Here is a 27,403-nt window from a genome sequence, read left to right on the forward strand (position 1 = left end):
AAGCACCACTGGTTGGGATGGCTTGTATTGAAAAAGCATGTGTGCATTAATTGGTAGTCGTCAAGCATGATCACAGCTCATTTAGGTGCGTCCGGCTAAAAAAGCGGCTGTGGTACAAAGTCTGTGTACTCTCGCATGATAAGCTACTTATCTTTTCGGGACCCTGAAGTACAGCCATATTCCTTTATACAGCAGCTGCCGTTCCTAACCCCACACAAGCACCTGACAGCATATCTAGGACTGTGTGACATTCACATTACAACCATCCGCACTTTACACAATCTATCGCCCATGTATATGGGATGTTCCGAAACCAGTCGACTTCATGTTTTTGGATGATACATGCGCCTTTGTACGTGACCTGGTTGCATTGGGAATTGCATATAGTGATCGAGTTACTGTTGCATTCGAGGGCACATGATGGCTTTTATATTGGTAGTAGTAGCAATAAGAAATGATCGTCATAGTGAATCCTGTTACTAATTGTAATTGCTCTATTCTTTTTTCTCGCTTTTTAAGTGTGTCCTACACGCTAGCAACCGCCGCCTGAAAACCAAAGAAATGTACGTTGACTCATCCATACGCATCGTAACACAACAAGATGTTGTATAGATTGTATTGATGTTGGAGCTTCCGTACTTGTCTTACTCTTTTGCTATAATACATAGATATATTCGAGGATGTCCCTTTAAGTAAAAGTAGAAAAAAAAAGATTAGAGCGTATACAACGGAAAGATCGACCACTTAAGGATGTGGCCGGAAGGCGGGAAACACCGCCAGCACGAATGGGAAGGCTGGTTATTGTTTCACGCGTGCGTTTCATGTGATGGCAAGCCGGGAAATTACCCTTTTTGGATTGCATCTCCAGGACAGGGGCGGAGGATAAGATAAGGGGTGTTTGATTGTGCCTGATGCTGCACATACATCTTAGCGCACACACACACACGCACATGTATATAAATAAAAAGACCAACGACTTATTTAAGATTCATCAATGAGTTTATTCAAGTGGATAGTGATGAAAAAAGGAGAGTTTGTTCTAAAGTAAGGTTGAATAACGTTCCGAGGAAAGGACTTTGTTTTTGACAAGTGCATCAAGAGGCCCCACACATACACACACAAACCGGTAGTGTTGTTCTCCGACATCGCGTCCTTTATATCCTTTCATTCCCTTCCCAGGTTATCCCTCTTTTTTTTGCTCTTTATTTCTCTTTTTCTATATTGACCCAACCCCATCCACAAAGTGGCCATGACGAAAGCAGACTCTTCTACTGGCAGCTTGAATCGCTCCGAGCAATACCGTCAACTCTTTTACAAGCATGCTTCCGTTGAAAAGGATGGTGACCAGTTTTTATCCAAAGACGACTTTCTAGCAGCGATCGCACCTGGTGAAGACTTTAAGAAGATTCAACGTGAGCAATTCGGTTTGCTTTTCAAGGTCGCCGACAAATCGGGCAAGGGCATGGTGTCGTTTGAGGATTTCGTCATCTTTCAAAACTTGCTATCCAAACCCGATGCTGAATACGAGATTGCATTCCGATTGTTTGACGTGGATGGCACGGGCAAGATCACCTTTGACCAGTTCAAGAATGTGCTATCGAGCAATATGCCAAAGGATGCAGTGCCTTTTGACTTTGACTGCGACTGGTTGAAGTTGTACATTGGTTCAAAGGAGGGACAACATGAGTTGAGCTATGAGGAGTTTTCGCAGCTTCTCAAGGGTCTTCAGGGTGAACGTTTGCGTCAAGAGTTCAAGCACTATGACAAGAAGCAGAATGGATACATCGAACCTGAGGACTTCAAGCGTATCATTTTGGATATTGCCAAGCACAAGTTATCGGATCATGTTATCGATCATTTGCCCACTCTATGCAACTTGTATGCAGGCACTGGCAACCAAATCACTTTCTCCAACGTGGTTGCTTTCCACAACGTCATTCGCAATATGGACATGGTTGAGCTGGTGATTCGACGTGCTGTTGAAAAGAGCCCCAATAACAGGATTAGCAAGGCTGATTTCCTCAATCACGCTGCCCAAGCTAGCCGCTATACGGTGTTCACTCCTATGGAAGCCGACATTGTTTTCCACTTTGCTGGTGTTGATGGTGGTGCCTCTGGCACTTTGAGCCTTGATGATTTCGGCAAGATTTTGGATCCCCGATGGCGTCATCCTCAACCTGAAAGACAAGTCCCTGTCATCGAGCCTGTAAAGAAATCTGGTTTGCTTTTTGAGATCATGGAGAATGCCTATGCTTTTGTATTGGGCTCGATTGCAGGTGCTGTTGGTGCAACCGCTGTTTATCCCATCGATTTGGTCAAGACACGTATGCAAAATCAACGCTCCAAGGTGGTTGGTGAATTGCTTTACAAGAACAGCTTTGATTGTTTCAAGAAGGTTATCAAGAATGAAGGTTTTGCAGGATTATATCGTGGTTTGGGTCCTCAGCTTGTGGTAAGTATTTTGTGGAGGATGATGATGATGATGGGAAACACGCGTATGTGTGTGCAACATGCTTACAACGGGAAATTTGCTGTTTTAGGGTGTTGCCCCTGAAAAAGCCATCAAGCTTACCGTCAACGACTTTGTACGAAGCAAGTTGGCCGACAAGAAAACAGGCGAATTACAATTCTGGCAGGAGATGATTGCTGGTGGTGCCGCTGGTGGTTCTCAAGTTGTGTTTACAAACCCTCTGGAGATTGTAAAGATTCGTTTGCAAATCCAGGGTGAGCAAGCTAAGAATACGGGTGCCCCACGTCGTTCGGCTATTTGGATTGTCAAAAACTTGGGTATTGTCGGCTTATACAAGGGTGCAAGTGCATGTTTGCTTCGTGATGTTCCATTCTCGGCTATCTATTTCCCTGCATACGCCCATTTGAAGAGAGACATGTTCCACGAAGGCCCTGAACACAAGTTGACAATCACTGAATTGTTGATGGCTGGTGCTATTGCTGGTATGCCTGCTGCTTACTTCACAACTCCTGCCGATGTGATCAAGACTCGTCTTCAAGTGGAGGCTCGTAAGGGTCAAACTTCGTACAATGGTATTGCTGATGCTGCCAGGAAGATCATGCGTGAGGAAGGCTTCAAGGCATTCTTTAAGGGTGGTCCTGCAAGAATTTTCCGCTCATCACCACAATTTGGTGTCACTCTTACTGTTTATGAGATCTTGCATCAAGCTTTCCCTCTACCAGGAAGCCATTCGTCTGCTGCTACTGGTGCTACAAGCTCACCTGCTCCACAAGCCCAACAAGACTTTGGTCCTCTTCGATCAAGAAATGCTCTCAAGATGCTCTTAGACCTCGATTATAGATTTGGTGTGTACAGACCCACCGCCCCTGCTGCTGATAAGGCGTAGAAGATATCCATCCTATTTTTTTTCCTGTTTTCCTCCTTCCTCCTCACCCATCTTTCATCACTTTTTTCCCATCATTGTGTTTTCACGTCCTTCCCTCCATACTCTTTGAATCTTGTATTATCATTTTATCCGAATAGAAAGGGTGCCTGTGTGTGTATGCATCATTGCATGGCAATTATTGATCCTATCCAATGTCTCTATACATATATAGCATTTGATTGACCACATTTTAATGGAAGCAGCCTATTCAAGGCAAGGCTAAATCACATCGCTCGCACTTGTGGAGTCTTTGCTGAAACCAATTTTCCAGCATCCGGCTAATGAATCCTACCTAGCAGATACTTGAATACCAAAGACAGCTTCCTTGACCTCTGGTTGTAATGCATGCTTGCACATAATAAACATGCATCCTTCCTTAAAGGATTTGTATACGTGGCATAAAGGAACTTTAAAAGACTCATTCTCATTGTTGTTGCAGTGTCAATAAAGGAGATCGTTACAGCATCGTTGCATATACAACATATCAAGTAGTGCATCTTTTTATATATCAAAGTCATTTTATAGGCATAAAAATTAATTCTATTATATGAATGTAAATACATGCTATGATGCTAGATATGATGTAGAGAACAAGACAATGGGCACACTGATGTCAACAGGTATCGCTGGCTCTAAATTTTGAATAGCGGATCTGTGCAACTTGGCTAGTGACCACAACCCCCAATCCATCGTTCAGTTCGAAAACGCCATAGATACACGACCAATCAACATGCAGCTCAATCCCAACATGATGTCCGAGTACAAGCTTCAGCGCGATGCTTGTCGACCACGCGTGTATGCAAAGTATGAAATCATTGGATTCATCAGCTCAGGAACATACGGCAAGGTTTACAAAGCACGATCAAGGAACAAGTAAGGTTGTGTAAAGGAAACGTGGCTCCATCGTTGACCAAATGGACTTCGCTATCCAGAGAGGACCACCGTGAGTTTGCGATTAAGAAGTTCAAGCCCGATCGAGAGGGAGACACACATCACTATGTGGGCATATCGCAATCAGCCTGTCGAGAGATAGCGGTAGGTTGGATACATCAATCAACGGCTGTGTTGTAGCGTACTCACTCATGGCTTGTCTCTAGCTATGCCGAGAGCTAAAGCATGAGAACATTGTCAAGCTTGAAGAAGTACTATTGGAGGATAAGGCCATCTATATGGTGTTTGAATATGCTGAGCATGACTTTTTGGTAAGCACATCGTGTTGTTGCCTTTTTGCTTTACTGATACAGCCACTGCATGATAGCAAATCATCCATTATCATCTTCACACGGAGCGAAAAGCCATTCCCGAGGTCATTGTCAAATCATTACTATGGCAGCTTTTGAATGGAGTCGCCTACTTACATGCAAACTGGGTGCTGCATCGAGATCTGAAGCCTGCAAATGGTAAAATCGGCTTTGTGCAACAAGTGAATGCTAGAGCTAACATGCATCTTTTTCTAGTCTTGCTTACCAGTGAAGGAGTCGTTAAAACAGGTATGTACATAGCACATGCTGTGGTATCATACATTGAGCGCTTAGTCATTCTTTTATCAGGCGATCTTGGCCTTGCACGTTTGTTCAATCGACCATTACAACCACTTTTCAATGGTGACAAAGTCGTCGTTACAATCTGGTATCGGGCACCCGAATTATTATTTGGATCAAGGCATTATACAAAAGCAGTGGACATGTGGGCAGTGGGATGTATCTTTGGTGAGCTATTGGCGCTGAAGCCTATATTCAAGGGCGAGGAAGCCAAGATGGATAGTAAAAAGAACGTGCCCTTCCAACGGAGTCAACTATCCAAGATATTTGAAGTACTAGGAACGCCTACAAGTAAGTCTCAATTGATGTGCAGCTTTGCGAGGTGCTAATCATGGGTCGTTTTTCCACAGAGGAACGATGGCCAACCATTGATCAGCTTCCGGATTATTGTCATTTGAGCTCATTCCCCATGTAAGCATCCCACATGCATATTGATGTTGATCCATATCATTTAACAAGTTTACTTTGTAGGTGTCCTAATAATTTGAAGCATATGCATGGTCTTCCCAAGAGTGAGAATGGATACAATCTTTTGGCATCATTACTGGAATATGACCCTGCAAAACGAATCACAGCAGAAAGTGCCCTTACTCATCCATATTTCCAAGAGGAACCAAGACCTGTCATGAAGTAAGTATATCAATAATAGGGCTATTGCATGATGCTGACACGCTATTTCCTCCCAACCAGCGTCCTACAACAGCAAGGTGCAGAATACCCGCTTCGTCGAATCACACACGAAGATAATGATATCAAATCCAATGCAAAACCAGCCATCCCATCAGCAATGGGCCGTGATGATCATTCGAGAATGTCCAAAAAGGCGAGACATGGCTAGAGGATAACATGGCACGTAGCATCCCCCAATCACATGATCCATTCACTATGTATCGTTTGTTGTTCCTCATTCTTCACAAGTCGTACTTTTGCAAATACAAATAATTGTTTGATAACATCTTGACAACCAACCGCATGCATGGTTTTATTTGGATTTTGTTCAACCGAAAAGGGGGAGCGTGGAAACCATTTATTTCTTCTATAGTAAGGCAATGCCCAAACAAGCTTGTAAGTAAATGCGATCTCCAAAACACCTTAACCCATCTCACCTTGTTAGCCTCTTCTTCAGCCTTGTCACGAGCACGCTTCTCACGAGCACCAAGAGTGCGGGCAGCAGAGCGAGCGTAACGAAGCTTCATGTAAGCGTTAACCTTCTTTTCATCAGCAGAGATGGCACGAGCTTCAGGGGCAGTAGCAACTTGCTCAACGGGAAGGATAGCACCACGAAGTTGAACAGCGGAAGCAACAGCAGCAGCCTATAATGATAATGACAATGAGTTATATATATCATCTCCATAGCAACCATCATGATGCTCATATACTTACATCAGAGTCACCCTTCTTGGGGCTGGAAGCCTTGCGAGGGAAGACAATGAGCTTAGCCTTGTAAGCCTTAAGACGTTGAACGTTCAATTCAAGGGACTCTTGGGAGTGGTTGCGACGACGATGGTCAACGGCAATACCAATGGAACGAGCTTCCTTGCGGTTGATACCGGCTTCCTTAAGCTCCTCGAGGGTGAAACCACGGCCAACACGGAGACGCATGTTGTAACGTTGAGTGGGGCAACGGACAGCAGGACGCAACAAGCCATCAACAGGACGAGGGGCAATGCGAGCTGCCTTTTGAATGCGTGCAACACGGCGCGATTTCTTGCGACCAGGTTGATCGAACCAAGTCTTAACGCGACGTTGCCAATCCTTGCGGAAATGCTGGTTGGGAAGTTGGTTGTTGTGTTTCAAGACCATGGCAAGGCTGTGTCAAGTAGCAATAGAGATAAGTGTATAGGTGAGTATATATATACTACTTACTCTCCTCGCCCACTCTATCAACCTCATCCAACCCCCTCATCCACCCATCCAATCCATCCATTTTTTTCATTCATCCATTTCATCCAATACTCCATCCATCTCCTCTCTTCTTGTTATCCAATCCATCCTAATTTCAAGGAAACGATAAGTACCTATTACCAGTCGAGGGAAAGAGAAGGTCGTATAGTGATAGGGATCGCCACTGGATTCACCCGCGAGCGAGGTCTCCCCATTGCCTTTTCTGGTCACTCTTTGGTTTCCGCACCTGTAATGCTCTCAGATCACAATTCATCTTCATTATCTTAAGCACCCTATGTCTTTTCGACTTGACATGATTCTACATCAATAATGATACAAACAATGGACCACATTTTATTGTGCTCGTAATAATGGCTAAACACTCTAATAAAGACGACCACCATCCTCCACTGGACACCAAAAATAATCAGTTGTTGCGTTGGCTAGATACATTGCCATCTTTGTCTAACGGTATCCATGACTACTAGAACGTCGTATGCGTAGTTGCTATCATTCATTGATCGAATAAACAAGGGTGATTTGAACAAAGCCTTTGTATTGTTGCTGTGCTCTTGCCGAAACAAAGATGCATCCGCAAGGGTCAATTCCACAATGAACACCACCTTACATTTGAAGCAACCCCACAGCTTTCATTTTGTCCGGGACCAGATTGTTTCGTGTACCTTCATCAGAATCCTTGATAATTATCGCCATGCCTTCAACGTTGGTACATAGCTGCTTTTGTAGATCCAATGCGGTATCATCTACCTTTGTAGAAACGCACATGAGATCGTTACCATGGAGATCATCCACCAACGTATTAAGCCAAACATGAGATATACCTTATAAAATAAACCATCCCTCTTTGCCTTGGATCTTGTAGAAGAAAATTATTGGCGTTACGAACGTTTGATATGGGTACTGGGTGTGTTGCAACAACTCGCAAATGGGATCATGTTAGCCCCATAGGAAATGAGGAAGGAACAATGGTCATGAATCGTCGTTTGATACTCTTCACTGTTGGCTCCTAACACCGTTGATCGGTTAGTGCTCTGTAGCCTGTAAAGTGAGTCTATGTATTCTTATCAAAGAGAAGAGAAACAGCGTCACTATCTTGTTTCTCAGGCCGCCATGGATACCAATCCATTCTTCGTATGCACCCATTGGTACCCCAAGGAAGAGGAATTTGATTACCCAGATTTCAAAAACTACTACTTTTTGAAGATTGACCTCGCACAAATTCGATCGATGGGTGTCTCCGATATCAGTAAACTCCACTGTTGTTGGTGATCCGTGCACGCGACACCGCCACTTGCCCGAAAAAGACGTTGATCCAAGGTACAACAAGTGCCCATATGCATGCCTTTTATTGCAATCACTCGTTATAAAAATGATAAAATAGGTCGTCCAATGGAACGTACCCCACCTGTTGTGGTGCAGTTTTCGCGTCAACGACTATCAAATCGCATCAGTGATCTTCTCGTCATCATTCCTCTGAGTATTTAGACTCTGGCTCCAGGAAATCAGCAGCTGCTTCTTTATATTAGTACTAGTATCATAGTAAACAAACTTGTTGGCATACATGCTTGGTACGTGTTGCCATAGTAACATTTGAGTGATCTTTGTTGTTATCTGGATTGCCACAAGCAACTTGGCTGATCATGGTTTTCATTGTCAATAAACAACGTGATGATCCTCGCGTAGATGGATATCCATAATCGATTGCTTATAAAAGCGTGCATTTCTTGGATGTTGCTATGCACACGCGTGATTCCCTTTCCCCGCTCAACTTGAGCAAAAAGACACTTTTCATCTCCCGCGTTCAAAAGCTAATCCCTTTTCTTTATTCCCTATGCTAAGCTTATACAAGAGACGACCAAAAGCTACCACTTTGAATGGACTACTACCAGAAGGATACACCGTAGAGGAAAACGTTGACACATTGGTACGCGAAAAACGACAAGATCTTGCCCATCTACTAATCTCGGATGCAGGTTTTCATTGACTACCTCATGTTCATGGAGCGATTGACCGAGGAAACACAACAATACGCCCAAAGGCATGGTATTCAGATACTAAAAAAGGAGCATTTGGATGAAGTTGCAAAGGTAGGAAGAAGCCAATACTGTCACCTTCTGACGAGAACATTAAGCATATCCTCCTCATCATAGCTCGTGTTGCAAGAATTCCGTGGATAGGCTCTTTTCTCTTTTACCCAAAGTCAATGCACATGCTACACCCGCTCCTCCTCTGTAAATAATCGATAGTAGTCGTTGGCATCACATAGTATAAATTACACAACCATTATCTACTACGCATGACCCGAATTGAGCCCACAATTAAAACGATCACGTGATTTGCAAAAGAATACGTCTTGTTGATATGCGAAAAGAAAAGGGGGCGGGAGTGATTTTAAAGATATAGACCCTCGGGGGTGCCTTCGCTCTTTCTATATAGTACCTTCTCTCGGGCTTTTCGGAAGTCTTCAGCAACGACCTTCATACGACGTTCACGCAACGCAAGCAAACCTGCTTCAGTACAAATGGCCTATACATTTACCATTAGTTTTATCATTCAGCAGTGTTTTTGGTCATCTCAATACATACCTTGATATCAGCACCCGATAGATCATCCTTGGACATGACAAATTCTTCCAAATCAACGTCATCAGCCAGCGTCATGCGTGATGTGTGAATGTTGAAAATACGACGTTTGGTCTTGACATCGGGTAGTGGGAACTCAATCTTTCGATCAATACGTCCTAAGATGTGTGTGTTGTTAATATACTGATACCACTCAAATCCTTCCATCCACATTTCTTATCTTACCTGGACGAATCAATGCGGGATCTAAGCTATCGATCTTGTTGGTTGCCATGATAACTTTAACATCGCCTCGTGAATCGAAACCGTCAAGCTGATTCAACAATTCCAACATGGTACGCTGAATTTCACGTTCACCACCCGAAGTCGAATCATATCGCTTAGTACCAACAGCGTCGATTTCATCAATGAACACGATAGCAGGGGCGTTCTCTTCAGCAACTCTGAAAAGCTCTCGTACAAGCTTTGGACCATCACCAAGATACTTTTGAATCAACTCCGAACCAACAATACGCAAGAATGTAGCACTGGTTTGATTTGCCACTGCCTTGGCCAACAGCGTCTTGCCTGTTTACAAGTAACAGTAAGCACATTGTATCGTTTCTTGTTTATAGCATTGAATGTATACACACCTGTACCAGGAACACCATAAAGAATGACACCCTTTGGTGGTTTGATACCCATTTCTTCGTATAATTCGGGATGTGTTAATGGCAATTCGACGGCTTCCTATAATGAAGATGAAATCAATTGCCATCCTTTGCTTATAAATCGACCTTTGAATATACCTTGATTTCTTGGATTTGTGTTTCGAGACCACCAATATCTGCATATGATTCGGTTGGTGCCTTTTCGAGCTTCATTACGCTGACCATGGGATCGGTATCATCTTGAAGTACACCAACGACGGCCATTGTTTTGTGGTGTAAAAGAACGCTGCATCCAGGTTCAAGTTGATCTTTATCGACAAAGCTCATGACTGAAACGTAGTATTCTGGGCCGACTGAGGATGAGACAATGACGTGATCATCATCAATGATTTCTTCCAATGTGCCGACTGCCATAGGAGAACCACGAAGATCATCGACACGCGTTCGTTCTTCTTGATCACGCTCTTCGGCTGGTTTCAGACGCTCTTGATTCTGCACAAACTCTTCTTCCAGCAATAGATAATCCTTAATGCGCTCCATCTTGAGGGTCTTGAGTCTGCAACGGGTGTTGGGGTACACTATAATATCACACTTTTAGCATATGATTGCCTGTCATAGTCCATCAACAAGAACCTAACCTGGTGGTAACTTTGAGGAAGTATCAGGTCCCCTTTTCTTTCTTCTACCAACATGTGTTGGAGCAGGAGGTTCCCACTTTTTCTTCTTGTCCTTCTCCTAAAGACGCATTGGGATGAGCTATTCTGATCTTTGGAGATAGATGATGGGGGGCGTGTACATACTTTGTCTTTTTTCTTGTCGTTGCCTCGGGGCATTCCAGACTGTGCGTTACCCTGTAGACCATCAATGAGTGCCGATTCCCAACGTGCAATGCGTAATGGATACCTACCATGGTTGCTTAGTGGTGGTTGTAAAGTATAAAGTGAGCTCCCCAGGTGCCTCGCGAGCAAGAAATGAACTCCATGCAGGCCGCGTAATATGCCGAGTCACGCGAGAAGCGGGAGAGAGAGAGACATCTTTCAATTCAGCCAGCTAGCATTGTTCATCCAACCTCCTCCAATCAATCTACAGAGAATGTCCATTATCAATGATAGAAAAAGTAGCCACTTGAATACAATTATCAGTATTTAAATGTTTTGCTGTCGTTCACCTTCACTTGTTAAATACACGTTATCGAATACAATTCCTCCTCCAATTATGCGTTGTCATTTACAATGAATATGGTTTATTAACCTAATACAAGTGCCAACAACATAGGAATGACATGGTCTATCTATTGCACATGAAAGTGTAGTTACTACTACTGATAAGGAGGATAGCCATAACCGGATGGCGGATGTGGTGGATATCCTTGGTTGGGCTGAGCTGGAGGAGGAGGATAACCTTGAGGTGGATAAGGACTAGGAGCTTGAGCAGGTGGATATCCATGTGGTTGGGGTGGTGGATAAGGCGATTGATGTGCAGCAAAGGGTTGTCCATTAGCAGCATTGTAAGCAGGCATGAACCCTCCAGTGAACTTTTGAGGTTCAGGGAAATTCAATGGCTGTTGCTGTGGTGGTGGTGGTTGTGCTGGAGACGATACTGGATACCCACCATGAGATGGAGGTGGCATATGGAAACCAAATGAGTTGGGTCCTATAATATCACCATGTGATTAATGCTAAATGGTAACATTGAAAAGCGAATTTGATTGTACCTGAAGGACGAGGAGGAGATGTTGTAGGATGAAAAGAGGAAGCTAACATAGGTGCACCAGCTTGGGATGATGTTGTTGGAGGAGGAGGATAACCATGTTGTGATACAGGTGGTGGTGGTGGATGATGATGATGACCTGATGGTGGTGGTGGATAAACACCTCCAGCAGCTGGTGATGCTGTGCCTGCTGAAGAAGATGGGGTAACTGGTGGAGGCATATGAGGAGTTGCCATTTGTTCCTGTGGACGAGCTGGAGGACGATAAATTGGGGGACCAGCTGATGGTTTTGATGATGTCGTTGACGTCGAAGAAACAGGAACAGGAGGATATTGTTGGTTGCCATATTGCTGCTGTGGCACAGGAGGGCGTTGTTGTTGATAGGCTGGATGGTTATATGATTGATGATATCCTTGCTGGGGTTTCTTCTTGGCTCCAAATCGTGTAGGCTGTCTTTTGGGTGGAGGTCGCTATAGGCCATTGTTTATACATTAATGTTTGTGTAATCATGTGGATCATGTCACCCATCTACTACTTACAGCTGAATAGAATGTTAGCTCGAGGTAAATCTCGCCTGCTCTTTTGCCTCTGTATAGGAGTGGAAACCAATCTGAAATCCCAATAATCCATCATTGAGTATCAAAAAAGATATCAATCAAGAATAAAAACCCACCATCAGCTTCTCCATCACGCATCACTTGCGTTAGATCGATCGTGTTCTCGGATATCAAATCTTCTTGCTTTGAATCCTCATCGAAAACTTGAATATACATCTTCGTTTTACCCTCGGGAACAGGAAGATTGACCTGATAGAAGCGTTACTATTTATCAAATAAAGGCATATCCGCTAGGCATCTTATTTACCTGGTCATCCCAAATTGGACGAGAGCCACCTCTATAATCAGTCTTGGTTCTTTTGGCTGTTTCGCCTAAACGGAAGACACAGAAGGGATCTTGCTTTCCAGCAACCTTGTAATGCGTTAGTCAATGGCGAGTTTACTTTGAGATTTCGTAGGCAATCTACCTCGCGATTGGGGAGTTCACGCTAGAGATGAGTAAAAGCGGGGTATGTTGTCAGTGATGTGTCGAATAAAAAGATAAGCAAAATGACGACATACAGCTTTCAACGCCACGACGACGAGTTCACCAGCCAGCTTCTTAGGTTGGTCCGTCATTATGTATTTGATAAAGGAAGGATGGAAGAAGAGAAAAGAAGAGCAAAGTGCTGGATCAACTTTTGGATGGTACACTAGACTTTTACGGACTTTGACACAAATGATGAGCCTACTAATCAAAGCCTTCTCCCTCCTTCTTCGACTTTAAACTCTTGCATTTATAGACTTGTTTGCTCGTAGACAGCCTTCTATAGTCAATGATTCATGTTCTTTATCGCTTGCCCTGATCCCAAAACACTTTAGAGAGCATAACTCAGATACTTATTTATATTAGCTCTACACTACACGCGTCTGATATTCGACATGGCAAAGCTTGTGTAACCGTTGATGTACTTAAAATAGATGCCTAGATGATTGCATCATGCTGCGTAGCAAAAAGAAGACCTATTTCACCAGTGGCTATACAAGGCAAAACCATGAGAACAAGATTACCCGTGTCAAATACCATTGGCAGCCATGATGATGTGATCCGGGGATCCATGCATGTCTCCTAAACAAAAACAGGGATGGCTTCTAGGCCTTGCTGTGATAATAAATGATGGCTGCAACAGCAACAAGAGGGATGATAAGAAGTGATCACGAATGATGATGATCGTCAGCGACACTATTTTGTGTTCCAAAATTATGTTTATGGATAAACATGCTCGATGAAACGATTATGGAATAATGAGTGGGGTTGTGTTTGTGTGAGCAAGATTGAATGAGGTCGACTTGGCAAGATTATATGCAGGCTTAGCTCCTTTACCATGGATACAATGAATTGCTTTGCTGCATTGCTATGGAGACAGATTTCACCCCCCAAAAAGAAAACGAGTCGCCGCTCCAATCATGAAAGACTGTGCTTAAGTTGGTGAGAGGCTTGCTTTCTTCCTTTCGTTTTTCATTGGAAGTGAGCCATCCTATCATATTGCATCCAAGCATCCGGCGCTTACTCTCCCGATAATTTTGCAGGATTCATAAAGTACGTGTCTCTTGTTCTTATTCTTACTTTATCGCTGCTCGCGAATTCCTTCAGTCATGTCGCTAATGCCTCTGTCGTGATCGATAAAAGAATGGACAACTACAATGCTACCAACAACACTCAAGAAACAACACCTGCTTCAACAGCTGCTGTGGTACGTACCTAGTAGATCGACCCTGAACGCAAATGAGTCAACGAAAAAGTAACCTTGATATAGAACGAGGAGCACCGTACGGCCATAGGATATGATCGACAACATCTTGCTTATAGTCAGCCACACGTATCCATGGTATGTTGGTTGTTGTTGTTGATATTCTTATCATGAGTGAACCTTCTCCATTGATCGATTTGACATATAGCCAGCAGCAGCTCTCATGACGACTCAAGCCAGCACTTCTCTTTACCGTGGTCCCAATGGTGAAGTCATTGTTGCACCCGCACCTCAACCACAAGAGGAAGAACCGCTCTATGTCAATGCAAAACAGTATCATCGCATTCTCAAGCGGAGAGCTGCTCGTTTCAAGTTGGAGGAGATGAATCGGATAGGTCGTGCTCGTAAACCATACCTTCATGAAAGTCGTCATCGTCATGCCATGCGTCGTCCTCGTGGTCCGGGTGGTCGATTCTTGAGTGAGTACCTTGTTTGCATCACCCATTTTTATCATGGGCCATTAACCACCTTCCTCAATAGCTGCTGCTGAAATTGCTGAATTGGAGAAAAGCGGAAAGCTACGCAACGGTGAATGGGTCAAAGAAGACGATGAGAGCAAACCCACGCAACAACAAGATGCGAACAATGACATCAAAACGCAATCCAAACCAGAGCAGCAGGGTGATCAGCTCAAGGAAAACAACCAACACCACCAACAACAGGATTATGTGAACCTCCAAATGTAGTAGTCACCAACACCTTCATCTTGTTACAGAACATACCTCTACAGAATCATATTCTCACATAAAGTTTTCATGAATGAAATCCCATATTCATCTCGTTTTCTCATTCTCCGGACCATATCATTCAATAAACATGATTTAACAACATACGTAAACGACTTTTATATATTATTAGACTATAATTTTAGCAAGTTGTTGTCATTCAATGATTATCTCGTTGCGTTGGACCGCCTTCTTCGTATTCATCAATATCATCATCAATGGCCCATGTATCTGCAGTGCCAGTCTTTTGGTTGTTTTTCTCGAGAAAGGTGGGATTTGCTGTTGGATCAAGTCGATAGCGATAGTTCTTGTCAAATAACCTTTGTGCTATGTATCGTTGCAAGCATTGATGAGAATCCACAATAATAGACGTAGACGGTTCCAAATGACTTACTATAAGGCTTAAGACCTTTACCAAAGTTGTGAGTTACAATAGCGCCAAGTACAATGGTGCCCTGAATAATGATATCTTAGCCCACATTGTTATCCAAGTAATCGTGATGCATAACCTACCAGTGATAGAACGATGGCAAGGCATACTAATAGTACGTCAATGTTAGCTTATCCATATGACTCCGATGAACATAGCAACTTGCCTGCAAGCACCCAAAAGGTCCAAACGGTGGAGCTTTGTTGAAGGATGATAATAAAGTCGATGACCAATAATGCATGAAGGACGAGGAAAGGGATCATAAACTTGCTACGCTCCGTACGAAGACCTTGTCGAGCAACAAATGGAGCTGGGAACTGGACGACTGTCAATATGAAGTGCAACGAATACCAGGTTTTTGCTGCTGGGGATCCTTGATGATAGCCTTCCTGGGTCATGACCACCACCCAGAATATAGAAAACACAATATGGAAGAATCCATCCAACTTGAGCGATAATAGAAAGAGCTGGCATTTCTTGAATCGTCCTAGCAATCATCATTTTTAGCTATTTGCACCCTCAAGTTAACGTGAGTCAATCGTACTTACTTTGAAGCTTTGGATCTGCACCGATACGCTTGTAAGTATTCCAGCCAAACTAGAATGAATGGAATGTCCATTAGTATTATAGCTCCCTTCACACCCAACCGCCCTTGGTACCTGATGAATGAGCTTGAAACATATATAGGTGAATATGCAAGTGATAACAGCCATCAAGGAAGCAAGTGCAATTTCGCAATGCAAAGCAGAGTAGAAGCCGTTGTCATGGATTGATTCTGTTGTGGTGCTATACGCGTCGCTAACACGATGATTCCTATGGTGATGGTGATGATTGCTTAGCTTTTGTAGAGTTGTTGTTCCTGTGACGACATGGACTTACCATTTTAGTGTTTCGCCAAGCTGTACAAGTGCCAAGATGACGCAAATGAAGCTGTTGCCAGCGTGAGCAACCAACTGGATTACACTTTGGCGTACCACCTAAACCAGTTTGAGTTCGCATAAAGTAACACAAGCAGCCATGGAAGACTTACTGCGTCAATACCAAGATAGAGTTGGAAGATGTAAAAGAGAATAAAGAACACGTTCTCATCCATAAGTCGTCGTAGGTTGATAAGCGTGTCAATGCGTCCATTGTTTGGGTTGACTGGGCTGAAGGGAGAACTTGGAAGGTGACCCTCGCTGATCGATTGCCAAAGATCGTTTGTAGCGTTCCTGTGTGCAACCGCGATCAGGATTTCCAACACGATCCCGAGGATGCTGGAAATGACAACTGCAGTGGTATATATTTTGGTCGCTGGTGACTCTCGTATACGCGTCCACTAATAAAGAACCGTTGCTTTGGGCTGAGCATGTTCCCTGAAGAAGACAAAAGAAGCGTAGTTTCAATGGAAGCTTACAGTGAGCTGCATGAGGCGGATCACAAAGGAAGGTGGTTGTTGTTTTCTTTGTTCGATTATCGATTCCATATTATGGGTATTGTTGTTGTGGTTATAAAGAAAAAGAAGAATAAAGCAAGGAGCAAGATTTAAAAGTGGAAAGGAGAAAAAAGACATATGCCGCCCTGTTATCCATTTTAGGTAATATCATGCGTCATGTGTTGCAGTTGCCACCTTAAAACACTATACACTTTTTCCTCTCGCAAATGATACAACAACAATGACCCAGGCATACAGTCCTTGCATTCCCGCTAAGTGAGCAACGCACTTTTACCATCTTCCTAAAAGTATGTACATGTATAGCCCAATCCCTCCATATGCTATGTAAAAAAGTGAAGTTGTTGTATTGATAGTATGAATGAATGAAACAAGAAAAGGTTATCTGGTGGAGGATGAAGTCGAGGTTGCAAATCAGATATCGTTCTCGCTAGGTAAAAAGTAAACAATGCTGTAACTGGCACCTGCTGCAATGGCACCGATTAATAATGTCTGGAAAGCACCCTTGATGGCACCCTTGGGGTTGACGAGACGGCTCTTGACGTAACCAAAGATGAGCAATGTTAAAAAGGTGACTGCAACAGAAATGTACAAGGCAAAAGTGGACTCTTCAATGAAAATGTATGGCAGTAAAGGAATCAAGCCGCCGATGAAATAGGAAGATCCGATAGTCAATGCCGATATCTACCGATCGTTGCTTATTAGCAGTCCGACAAGCCATTGTCTCTTCATTTTGCTTACCCAGCTACGATGAGGGTCGGGCATTTCCAGGTTGAGCTCAAAGCGCATCATGAAATCCACAAACTTTTCAGGGTCACTCTTGAGTTTATCGATCAAAGGTTGTAAAGTCTGACGATCCAATCCATAAGGCTCCAAAATCTCGACAATCTCTTCCTCCTCATCCTGCGGGCATTCTTCCACCTCGCGTTCTTCACGCATACGCTCCGTTTTGTAATGCTCCATCTCTGAAAGGGCAGCAAGGTATCCACCTAATCCCATCGAAATAGCACCACTATACACTATGCTTAATCAACAAGCAATACCCTTTACCTCATGAATCCTCCTATTACCTCACAAGCTCTAAGAACAAAGAGAGCATTAGCCATCATGCCAATGGATACAGATGAAAGAGTAAAAAATAGTCGCTTACCTGCTGCACCACCATACACTACAATCTTGCTATTTCCCAAAGATGACAATCCGGCAGCCAATGCAAATGGAACAGTCAAACCATCTACATTAGAAATGTATTAGCGGTATGGGTAGTAAAAATGACCCATGTCCATATAGAGATGTGTAGCTTGCCTGATAAGCCAATAATGATATCACGAACTACTTCCGCTGATTCGAAATGCTGTTCGCTATGCTCATTTGGAATAGCCATGTAGTCATGCGAAGCTCGTCGACGTATACGATTCAACAATTGTGACATGAGTGAGAAGGAAAAGACAAAAGAGAGTGGTTAGAGGGAGAAACACGACACGAGAAAAAAAAAAGAGAGCGGGGCTTTTGCTTGTGACACATGGAGCGCGCATTGGCGGCCGAAGGGTCATATTAATGTAGTCTTTTTTTTTTATTCTCTAATTGTCTTTGGTGGCAGGCCGTTTCAGCTTGGTTGTCAACCACCGATGTGTATTAACCCTTTTTTGTGTTGTCCTCCATCGATCCGTTGCTGTGGATGCTGATGATTGTTCTTCCACCACCATGGCCATATCCTCATTACTGCTATTACTGCTGCCAATATGACTACGCGTACAAGATGATACAACAGCCGCTTGTTGTCCAGATGAGAACATGTGTAAAATACGATCATCCTCGTCCTTCCAATGAGCTGAGCATAGTCGATGTTCCAAGGGTAATAATCCTTCGGCTTTTTCAATCCATTGTCCTCGCGTGATGTAGTTTTCAAAGTACGGTCCACGACATGACGTACATGGTTTGGCTGTGGCAAGATACGCAATGAGATGATCAGGGAGATGGGATGCGTTGAGTTGTCGTCGTAATGTGATGCGTGCGCAAAATTCACGTAACGAAGGAGGATCGTGATTGAGAGCGTGTGTGAGATTGGATTTAAGGGGACATCCTAAGAGCAACATGTGCCGAAGATACGGGAGCTGAGCTACCTCGGCCGGAAGCACAGTGATAGGATTTTCCGACAGGTTGAAAAATGCGAGATGTGTCATGTTGCGGATGTGATAGGTGAGTTGTTCGATGGCATTGTTTTGCGCATGGATCGTATGCAGCTTTTTTGATCCTATCCGGAAGCAAGCTGTCAGATCGCTAAGGCAATTGTGTGATACGTCCAGCTCATTCAGATTGGACAAGTGGCTCATTGTGTCTGGTAACTCCACAAGTTGATTATAAGCAAGGCCAAGGTATTCAAGATTCTCTAATCTCCCAATGGCATCTGGTAACCTTGTCAAGTAATTATGCGAGCTACATACATGAGTAAGAAAGGGATTGTCAGTAGTCATTCTTGATTTACATAGCCAACCCAACCCAACCCAACCCCTTTTTTTCCACCCCTTTTTTCTTTTTGTTGAAAACAATCCTTTTGCCACACAACATAACAAATGCGCGCGTACACTCGCACATACTGCATCTCATTCCCCCTTTTTTCATATCATGGATGCTTCACGCATAGATACTTTGAGTTTGTTTCCCCTGACTTTTGGTCCATATTTCATCACCCCTTGTCCTCGGCATCCACCGTTATGATCAATTGTGTTGGAAAGCATACTTACATATTCAATCGTCTGATCATCTTGAAGCAGCTGATGTTGGGGCTGAGATTGATCAAACGTCGGGCCGACGCATCGATTTCCTGCATTGACTTGTTATAGTCCCCATATACGTCCATGAAAGTAAATCGTTTTCCATCAAGTGGTTCGATGTTGTTGTATGCATACGGTGGTGGCTCGTTACATTGATGGTAATACTTTTTATCAATATAAGCAACGTCATTGTATAAAGATTCCTTGTCGCTATCAGAGATGAGGTTGTGTTGTTGTTGTTGTTGTTGTTGTGTAAGGTCGTTGTTGCTGCTGGAGGTATACCCAGAGTCAACTCGGTCTAGTCGGGTCGTATCATCATTTTTTGGGTTAGGCAACGGCTTTTCCATCAGCGCATAAAAGTGCGGCTTTGCTGTGACAAGATCCAGTTGTGATGATGGGTATTGCTTTTGTGTGGCATTCTTTGTGATATTGGTGGATGGTTGCTGTGCGGTGGTAATCGTGGTATTCGTTGTTGCAACGTGGCCAAAAGTTAATGTACCTTGGCTTTTACTTGATGTTTGTCCCATATGTGGATGAATACGTTGGGGCGAGACACACACAAACCCAAAAGACAAAAGTAGAGAAAAAGGGGAAAAGAAAGGAAAAAGTTGTTCTGTAGAAGCAAAGAAGCAAAACATTCACATAAAAGTGTATGGTGTCTATTTTTGGTAGGTGGGCGAGTGTGGTTCAACATAACACAATCAACCGTGCAGGCACATACACACACACACCACCCATCACACACACACACACACACCAAATGATAATACAACTTGCCTGCTCACTATAAATTTACTATGCCTTTTATCCTTATTCGTCATCCTGCATCTCTACAACTTATCACAGCATGATCCAATAAGGAAAACAAGCAAGGTATACGGACATTCGCCGCCTAGTTGCACATCAAAATACTCCCTTTCTCAATGCTGTGCAACGTAGGAACCTGCAGGCTAATGGACAGCGTTATGTTGATCACTTGGACTTCCGGTTATAAGCAAGGATCCGAACCGATTGGTCTCAACTACAACGATACACGTTGCTGATCCCATCGTACTACTACTACCACTACTACCTGCTATTGCCCCTTTTATCATAGATGTACAAAGGTCCTCCAATACCAAAGCTGTATCCCTTTTCACTGCTTCTTGTTGCTCTTTTATGTCGGCTTAATGAACGGCCATCCTTAACTTGAAATCAAGACATCATCATGCATTTGCGTAAATGACCCGTGATGCTGGTATGAGATATCGAGTTGCGATAAAGGAAGATGATGGATCGTGTATTGTGATTAAATGTGCATAAATGACTACGTCTGGATATGTGCTGCATTTGATGATTATGATACTAATGGTGGGTGTCTATCTTCTTCACAAGTAGTCCTCGTCATGTCCTGATATGAAGCCAACTGTCACTCGTTTCGATAACGGCCTCTTATCCACTGGTCCAAAACGAGAAAAAGGGAATAAAACATATGTAACCTTGGCAGTGATCAAACCCATCGGGACCTAATAAGCGTTATTTATATATAAGAATGTATTTTTATATCCCCATTGTCAAGCCATCCCACGTACCGTGCCAAACGAGTTGCTATCCCTGGAATGAAATGCCTCATCACCTTCCACCCAACAGTGCCCCTTTGGTACATTGACTAATCATTGCATTTAATCACGCTTGCTCATTTACATATCATCCAACTTACTGGGTTTACTGCCACGCTTCAGGGGTTGTACAGTGTCACCTTCCAAGGCAATGATTCGCTTGGTTAAAACACATTTGGGATCAGTAGGCGAGCTACATGAGCAAACAAATCGTTATCGTACCCCCTTTTCCTCAATGCTTTGTGTGTGTGTGTGTATACTACTTACGTCAAAGTCACCACTTCACCACGAGAAAACTGATGGTTCGTAACAGCCCACTTGTTGAGAAGAACACGATCCTTCCATAGCATGTTGCTATCAGGGTTAAACGTCGGCTATGTATAGGTGGTCAGAGGAAGCGTGTATACACGAGTGAAGCTGCTGTAGACATTTACTTGCATAGATCGACCATGAACAGTGCCGTAGCTGAAGCCGTGATCAGCAAAGAACATGACAACTGGGAACCATGTTATAGCGCGAATGGTAGGTGTCCAGTAGGGACTTGAGCGGAAATGCGAAAACATAAGAAGAGCTGTCTGGACACTAATCAGCACTCGTTTACCGCTTTTTTCTCATTTCCTCACCTTGCTAAACAGATCCTGTTGGCAATCCGTGGTGCATTGGTTATGCTGAAAAATAGGAAAAGCAAAAGAAAAGAGACGCCCATGGCTTGGGAGAGATAGGACTTGTTCCTTCGCGCAAGGGCAACCCTGTTCTTTCAGGCACTGCTGCTCCTGCACAGTCTTTGCTTGAGTCAGCGAGGATGCATGGGTACATCATAGATCTCATGCATAGAATTATTATGAGCATACAATAAACAGAGTCCTTCATAGTACCTTCATCTTCTTTTTTACCACAAATGATCATAAGCCTTTGTCAAGGAGTAGTAGGGCACATCATGAATGATGCTACAAGTATTGTTAATGTCCAAGGTCACGTTTATCTTAGTAAAAGCATTCGAGTAGCCTAGATGGCAACCGTAGTATAGCAACGTGTTGAAGCGGTATCATAGCAACGGTGTTAAATCATGTACATGGCATTTTCATTAATAAGTAGTAGGCGATTGTAATTGCCAACGACACGGCCCTGTGCAACATGAGTCTTGCAGCCCTCCATTTTCCCAAGTGAGATTGGTTTATTATTCCAATGTGTGTGATCTCTTCTTTTTAGTACTACATTCCATTACTACATGTTTCATCTGCTACATTACACAGTAATTCCATTTCCAGCATTCCATTATAAAGATAACATCCTCGTCATGTACTAAGAGATCTTGAGCTGCTGTATCTTTCTTGCAAGGCGGGTGCGCTGTTATGGAGCGGAGATAAGCCTCCTCCGATCTTATGGATGTCCCATATTGCCAAAGTGATCAAAGCATCATGCATCTGCCAGTAATAAGCACACTACTTTTTTGTAATTAGATATAATAAGCCTTGTGTGCGCTACCATACGACAATACCATAACAGAGCTCATTAGTGTCATCACACCACCAGCGGCCTGTGCTGAGCAGTCACGATAAGAGTGTGTGAGCTGGAGAAGAGGCCATCGGGTCGCTGCTTTGCACTTGTTGTTCCGCGCCGTGTGTTCTCCATCTACGGCTACTCTCGTACATCTATTGTTCATTGTTGCTCGTTCGGCTTTGACGCATGCTGATCCTGATATTTAGCTTCTCTCCTTTGAAAGCACACGGATTGTGAGAAACGGCAAAAGCTCCACACCCAACTTTGTACCTTTTTGTATTTCAACGGCTCCTTTATCTTCTTTCGTATCGCAATGGCTGGTAAGCATTCTCTTTCTTATTGGGTCCCTCTCCTTTTGCGGGAGTTGTTGCCTTGGGAATGGGAAAGGAGTATACGCTGAGGGAGATGTCCATGTGGGGAACTTTTCTGATTCAACATTTCGGCTTCTTTTGTGTATGGCTTTTGAAGATCTTGGCTTTGATTTCAGCGATGAGCACGACGACTTTGACGTGGTGAACACTGTCTTTTCAACGGATGATAATGCAGCAAAAAGAGAATCAAGTCCACCTCGAGATAATAACCAAGGACATCACACTATACCCAATCAACAGCACAACGAGACTCAAGTTAATGGTAATGCGGACGATGATATCAGTGGGAAAATGAGATCAAGAGATTGACATCCTTATGCGTCATCAGGTACTCATCCGGATGTGAATGATGATCAAGGCGAGGACGACAAAGCAGCGAGGATTCAAGATACATCGGATGATCATAAGGAAAAAGATCCGTACAACGGCCTTGATTCAACAGCTGGTTCCTATGCCGATGATTACAATGACACGGATGAATATCTTGAACCAACACCACCCGAAGGCTTTGGATCCGATTCATTGATTCAGGTCATGTCCGAAGGTCAGTGGCATACATTTCATCTCCTTGGTAACGATCAACGCTAATATGATTTCGGGAAAATATGCTTTCACATGAATAGAAGTCTCCGCTGATGATCTGGACGATGAGCTTATCATGGATGAATCATTAACGCCAATGGAGAGGATTTACATGTTTAATAAGAGCGACATGCTGATTCACAGGTAAGATGGAATGATACTATGGGCTCTCCTTCCTCATTTCTTACCGTGAAACAATAGATTGCTGGTAGCCAAGGAATTGCCAAACACCATATATGAGATCAGCGTATCAGAAGCAGTCAATTACGTACTACCCATGGTGCTCAAGATTGCAATCGACCACGATGATACCGTTCGAGAGTCATTTGTTAGCGAACTGGACAAGATCATTATGTTTTATTATACGGTAAGGATCGAAAAGGATCTCATATGGTTATTCGTTTGCTGATTTACGTAATATTCAATAGCATGCACCTCCTCTATTCGATAAGTCGGGCGAATCATCACAATCACCTAATAAGATGGTCGAGTCAACGTCACCTGGACATCTTCAACAGCATCAACAACATGATGAACCTGATACTATTTCGGTTCCCGCGCCGGCTGTAGATGGCACCACTACCGAGACATCCACCCTTATCGACCATGATACCACTGAAGCAGAAGCAGAACAACATGATCAGCAATTGGAAGGCGAACGAGGAGGTGATGAACAACATGAGCAACCGCCATCGACAACGTATACCACCAATGAGCTTGAAAATGCGCCACAACATGAAACACAACAACAACCATCAGACCATGATCAGAAAACAATGACTGACGACCTCCATATTCCTCAATACGCCTTTGCACCACTATTGATTGAATTCCTCCTTGATCAAAACTCAAGCTTGGCTTCATTGGGTCAGCAATGTATTGTCTCAGTAGCAAGCGAGCTCGCATCCAAGGGCAAACACCATGAGCTTTACAGAGATTTGTTGGATACCGAGATATTTGAAGGAGTGGTACTTGGCTTGATGGCGATTGTGGATGGTAAACCACGACAAGGCGATTACGATCAAGCATTAGACAATCATGAGAAATCATCAGGTAGCATCGTGGATGGTGAAGAAGGTATTAGGTGTATATTAACAGTGATACTATACAGCGGATGAGATGGATCAAGGCGAAATCAATCTAGCCAAGATGATGTGTCTTTCGGTAAAAGAAAATCACATGGCAATGCATAATTCATGCAATCCAACTAATGTATTTTCATATAGCTGATTTCTGCTTTAGCTGGTGTATTGGGCCCAGAACGTTGCACGAGTCGTTGTTTACCTCTTATTGAACGAATGGCGAACGATCCCATGTTCTATGTGCGGAAGGAAGCAGCGGCAGCTATCGGTAATTTGGCCACCGTGGTTGACCCTCAAGTGGCAATCGACCGTTTGGTGAGTCCCTTTATCGAGGACTTGCAGCATCACCCTGTTAACTCGTCCATGACAGCTTCCTTTGTATCAAAACTTTTCCCGAGATACCATTTGGCATGTTCGTCGATCGTGTGTTCTCACACTCCCATTGTTATGTGGCATTCTACCGGATGAGACACGTGCACAAATCGCTGTAGATGGTGTCAAGCTCTTCAAGAATGATGTCTCAAGGAATGTTCGCAACACACTTGCCGAAGTCATTGGTGAGCTCATTGCCAAGTTTTTGCCTGAAGATTGGGAAACTACTGGAAAACCAGGAAAGGTAACTTGAAGAGCATGAGGCGCTTTTAAATCACATACATTCTCATTGTGGAAATTTAGGTACCTGAAGCCTTGCTCGAGTTCTTTTTATCCTTGGGTCCCAGTAACGGCGTCAACCAAATGTACAAATCCGAGACCGATCGTGCGATTATTTGTGCATACAACTTTCCAGCAGTGGTATTGACAGCGGGTGCCGAATATTGGGATTCACATCTCAAAGACACCTATTTGAGCTTGACCAAGGATTACCAAATCAAGGTTCGTCGCACGTTTGCCTACTCGTTGCATGAGATTGCTCGCATCATTGGCCCTGATCGCACTGAACGAGACTTGGTTCAAATATTTGCACTCTATTTGATGGATCTGGATGATGTCAAGCAAGGTGTTTTGGAGCATTTGGCAGAATTCCTTGGCACTTTGGCAGTGAGCTCAAGAAACGAGTACATTCCAATCTTGGCAGAAGTATGGGATGGTGTCATGACCAATTGGCGTTTACGTGATATCCTAGCTGGCCAACTACGCGATATCGCATTGTTGTTCGATGCAGCACGTGTGGTTGAACACATTTTACCTCTTGCAATTCGAGCATGTCAAGATGAATTCGCTGCCGTGAGAGAAACAGGTGTCGAATCGGTAAGTGGGATTGGATGTTTCCTTATTGTGCACAAGGTATCAACATGTTGTGTCTTTTAGTTCCCTATTATCCTTGACATTGTCAAACGCGCAGTTGATGAGGATGGCGAGACTCTTTCACAAGCTGATCCCGAGAGTGATGATAATAGCGATAGTCGCCGTGAATTTGCCTTGGCCTTGTTGAATCATGTGATGGAGAAGCTCGATGAATTTGTTCGATCTGAATCTTATCGTGGACGTTTGATGTAAGCTTTATTGTCGATACGCTTTATCATTGCATGGCTGACAACATCCATTTAGATTTGTGCAGATTTGCAAAGTGCTGTTGGAAGCAGGAATTTGTGCAGCGGACTTTGCCTCTTTCTTTTTACCAAGGTTGATTCCATTGGCCAAAGATCCAGTAGTAAATGTGCGCATTGCAGCTGCAAGAGCATTTCGGACCATCCAAATGCATGGTAAGTTATGAAGATGATCATTTAACGGGATCATTAACAGGGCTATTTATGGTTGACAGAAGCATATCGCCACGAATTGACTGATTTGATGTTATCTGACAACATTGGGGAGCACGATACACCATCGGAATTGAACTTGGAGCAAATGCTTTATCAGCTGGCCTTAGACACCGATGCCGATGTGCGGTCGTTTGTGAGTGATCTTGTGGATCAGCAGCGTTTGGAGCAATGCAGGAATGAGATCAAGGCTATGGAAGCTGAACCTCAAAACATGGGAACACCTATGCAAGGTATTGAGGGAGCATCTCGTTCACCATCACCGGAAGTCTCATCCCCAGCACATGGTGACGATATTGAGAGAGAAAGAACATCGGATGATGAAGTGGCCATGACATCTGCTGGTACACCTATGGATTGCAGTGCCGAGAGTGATGACAGCAACAGCGATCATGAAACTTTGGTGCATGAACATGACGAAGATGGTGATGAGACCATGGCCGAAGTCGAGAAACATGATGATGATGATGATAACGACCACCATTCAACACGAATCGATAATGAAAGAATGTCATCTCCACCACAATATCAACCATCACTAGCAGCAACGGCTACCACAACGACCACGACGACTACAACAACAACAACAGCGGCATCAGCTTCATCTTCATCAACCGACGATAAAGAAAGGGATGAATACGTGTATTTATCCAAAAGCATGCTCCATCAAGATGAGATTTCACATTCAGGGTCGTCATCCTCAAGTATCAATCCCCAATCATCTCCCAACGAGAGTGCGTAGAGGGCATAACAAATCTGATCAATATCCACGGACACCACAGAAATGGCTACGTTTTCTTTTTGTTATTATTCTTATTCCTTTATTGTTCATCTTTGTTGTCCACTGCTGCTAGACACTTGTGTTCCATATTATATAGCGCATTTGTAGGTACATTTCCTTGTGCCTTACTTCATCTGTGTACTTAGTCTTCTTTTTGTATTCAGTACTTCTTTTCGCCTGCAACTCTTCATTTGTTGTCCCCCATAATATATACTGCTTTTCATGCATAATATCTACT

The 27,403-nt window shown here is 43.5% G+C and overlaps 12 protein-coding genes across 12 annotated transcripts; 5 read left to right on the plus strand and 7 right to left on the minus strand.

Annotated features, from left to right (window-relative positions):
- Nucleotides 1-1,249: 1,249 nt before the first annotated feature.
- O0I10_004663 (uncharacterized protein) lies at nucleotides 1,250-3,356 on the plus strand (the record flags this gene model as incomplete). The annotated part of the gene is made up of 2 exons (XM_058484720.1): nucleotides 1,250-2,452; nucleotides 2,541-3,356. 2 exons carry the CDS (start codon nucleotides 1,250-1,252, stop codon nucleotides 3,354-3,356), a joined length of 2,019 nt encoding a protein of 672 aa, XP_058344597.1.
- Nucleotides 3,357-4,125: 769 nt separating this feature from the next.
- O0I10_004664 (uncharacterized protein) lies at nucleotides 4,126-5,774 on the plus strand (the record flags this gene model as incomplete). Its single annotated transcript, XM_058484721.1, has 9 exons — nucleotides 4,126-4,268; nucleotides 4,328-4,430; nucleotides 4,493-4,597; nucleotides 4,654-4,795; nucleotides 4,853-4,885; nucleotides 4,946-5,227; nucleotides 5,287-5,347; nucleotides 5,408-5,566; nucleotides 5,627-5,774. 9 exons carry the CDS (start codon nucleotides 4,126-4,128, stop codon nucleotides 5,772-5,774), a joined length of 1,176 nt encoding a protein of 391 aa, XP_058344598.1.
- Nucleotides 5,775-5,963: 189 nt separating this feature from the next.
- Nucleotides 5,964-6,739, minus strand: O0I10_004665 (uncharacterized protein; the record flags this gene model as incomplete). The annotated part of the gene is made up of 3 exons (XM_058484722.1): nucleotides 5,964-5,972; nucleotides 6,043-6,249; nucleotides 6,320-6,739. 3 exons carry the CDS (start codon nucleotides 6,737-6,739, stop codon nucleotides 5,964-5,966), a joined length of 636 nt encoding a protein of 211 aa, XP_058344599.1.
- A 1,933-nt stretch (nucleotides 6,740-8,672) lies between these two features.
- Nucleotides 8,673-9,018, plus strand: O0I10_004666 (uncharacterized protein; the record flags this gene model as incomplete). Its single annotated transcript, XM_058484723.1, has 3 exons — nucleotides 8,673-8,765; nucleotides 8,815-8,928; nucleotides 8,992-9,018. 3 exons carry the CDS (start codon nucleotides 8,673-8,675, stop codon nucleotides 9,016-9,018), a joined length of 234 nt encoding a protein of 77 aa, XP_058344600.1.
- Nucleotides 9,019-9,232: 214 nt separating this feature from the next.
- On the minus strand, nucleotides 9,233-10,983 carry O0I10_004667 (26S protease regulatory subunit 4; the record flags this gene model as incomplete). Its single annotated transcript, XM_058484724.1, has 8 exons — nucleotides 9,233-9,367; nucleotides 9,427-9,581; nucleotides 9,649-9,990; nucleotides 10,056-10,152; nucleotides 10,212-10,651; nucleotides 10,712-10,808; nucleotides 10,874-10,924; nucleotides 10,981-10,983. The coding sequence occupies 8 exons, from the start codon at nucleotides 10,981-10,983 to the stop codon at nucleotides 9,233-9,235; spliced, it is 1,320 nt and encodes a 439-aa protein (XP_058344601.1).
- A 408-nt stretch (nucleotides 10,984-11,391) lies between these two features.
- On the minus strand, nucleotides 11,392-12,958 carry O0I10_004668 (uncharacterized protein; the record flags this gene model as incomplete). The annotated part of the gene is made up of 7 exons (XM_058484725.1): nucleotides 11,392-11,726; nucleotides 11,788-12,253; nucleotides 12,323-12,393; nucleotides 12,457-12,589; nucleotides 12,648-12,752; nucleotides 12,808-12,828; nucleotides 12,902-12,958. 7 exons carry the CDS (start codon nucleotides 12,956-12,958, stop codon nucleotides 11,392-11,394), a joined length of 1,188 nt encoding a protein of 395 aa, XP_058344602.1.
- Nucleotides 12,959-14,010: 1,052 nt separating this feature from the next.
- On the plus strand, nucleotides 14,011-14,816 carry O0I10_004669 (uncharacterized protein; the record flags this gene model as incomplete). The annotated part of the gene is made up of 4 exons (XM_058484726.1): nucleotides 14,011-14,073; nucleotides 14,137-14,208; nucleotides 14,279-14,549; nucleotides 14,611-14,816. 4 exons carry the CDS (start codon nucleotides 14,011-14,013, stop codon nucleotides 14,814-14,816), a joined length of 612 nt encoding a protein of 203 aa, XP_058344603.1.
- A 199-nt stretch (nucleotides 14,817-15,015) lies between these two features.
- O0I10_004670 (uncharacterized protein) lies at nucleotides 15,016-16,750 on the minus strand (the record flags this gene model as incomplete). The annotated part of the gene is made up of 9 exons (XM_058484727.1): nucleotides 15,016-15,182; nucleotides 15,250-15,310; nucleotides 15,369-15,394; nucleotides 15,452-15,772; nucleotides 15,834-15,882; nucleotides 15,945-16,098; nucleotides 16,165-16,262; nucleotides 16,316-16,603; nucleotides 16,682-16,750. 9 exons carry the CDS (start codon nucleotides 16,748-16,750, stop codon nucleotides 15,016-15,018), a joined length of 1,233 nt encoding a protein of 410 aa, XP_058344604.1.
- A 381-nt stretch (nucleotides 16,751-17,131) lies between these two features.
- On the minus strand, nucleotides 17,132-18,149 carry O0I10_004671 (uncharacterized protein; the record flags this gene model as incomplete). The annotated part of the gene is made up of 5 exons (XM_058484728.1): nucleotides 17,132-17,401; nucleotides 17,459-17,729; nucleotides 17,788-17,797; nucleotides 17,868-17,951; nucleotides 18,023-18,149. The coding sequence occupies 5 exons, from the start codon at nucleotides 18,147-18,149 to the stop codon at nucleotides 17,132-17,134; spliced, it is 762 nt and encodes a 253-aa protein (XP_058344605.1).
- Nucleotides 18,150-18,297: 148 nt separating this feature from the next.
- Nucleotides 18,298-20,018, minus strand: O0I10_004672 (uncharacterized protein; the record flags this gene model as incomplete). The annotated part of the gene is made up of 2 exons (XM_058484729.1): nucleotides 18,298-19,153; nucleotides 19,462-20,018. 2 exons carry the CDS (start codon nucleotides 20,016-20,018, stop codon nucleotides 18,298-18,300), a joined length of 1,413 nt encoding a protein of 470 aa, XP_058344606.1.
- An 840-nt stretch (nucleotides 20,019-20,858) lies between these two features.
- On the minus strand, nucleotides 20,859-21,652 carry O0I10_004673 (signal peptidase I; the record flags this gene model as incomplete). The annotated part of the gene is made up of 5 exons (XM_058484730.1): nucleotides 20,859-20,996; nucleotides 21,063-21,139; nucleotides 21,191-21,282; nucleotides 21,357-21,463; nucleotides 21,524-21,652. 5 exons carry the CDS (start codon nucleotides 21,650-21,652, stop codon nucleotides 20,859-20,861), a joined length of 543 nt encoding a protein of 180 aa, XP_058344607.1.
- A 1,392-nt stretch (nucleotides 21,653-23,044) lies between these two features.
- Nucleotides 23,045-27,126, plus strand: O0I10_004674 (uncharacterized protein; the record flags this gene model as incomplete). The annotated part of the gene is made up of 12 exons (XM_058484731.1): nucleotides 23,045-23,222; nucleotides 23,289-23,504; nucleotides 23,584-23,686; nucleotides 23,744-23,909; nucleotides 23,971-24,595; nucleotides 24,654-24,706; nucleotides 24,769-24,939; nucleotides 24,995-25,240; nucleotides 25,300-25,872; nucleotides 25,933-26,117; nucleotides 26,173-26,327; nucleotides 26,390-27,126. The coding sequence occupies 12 exons, from the start codon at nucleotides 23,045-23,047 to the stop codon at nucleotides 27,124-27,126; spliced, it is 3,408 nt and encodes a 1,135-aa protein (XP_058344608.1).
- Nucleotides 27,127-27,403: the final 277 nt, after the last annotated feature.

The sequence above is a fragment of the Lichtheimia ornata genome, assembly GCF_029851405.1.
Source record: "Lichtheimia ornata isolate CBS 291.66 chromosome Unknown scaffold00017, whole genome shotgun sequence".
In the NCBI taxonomy this organism is placed as follows: domain Eukaryota; kingdom Fungi; phylum Mucoromycota; class Mucoromycetes; order Mucorales; family Lichtheimiaceae; genus Lichtheimia; species Lichtheimia ornata.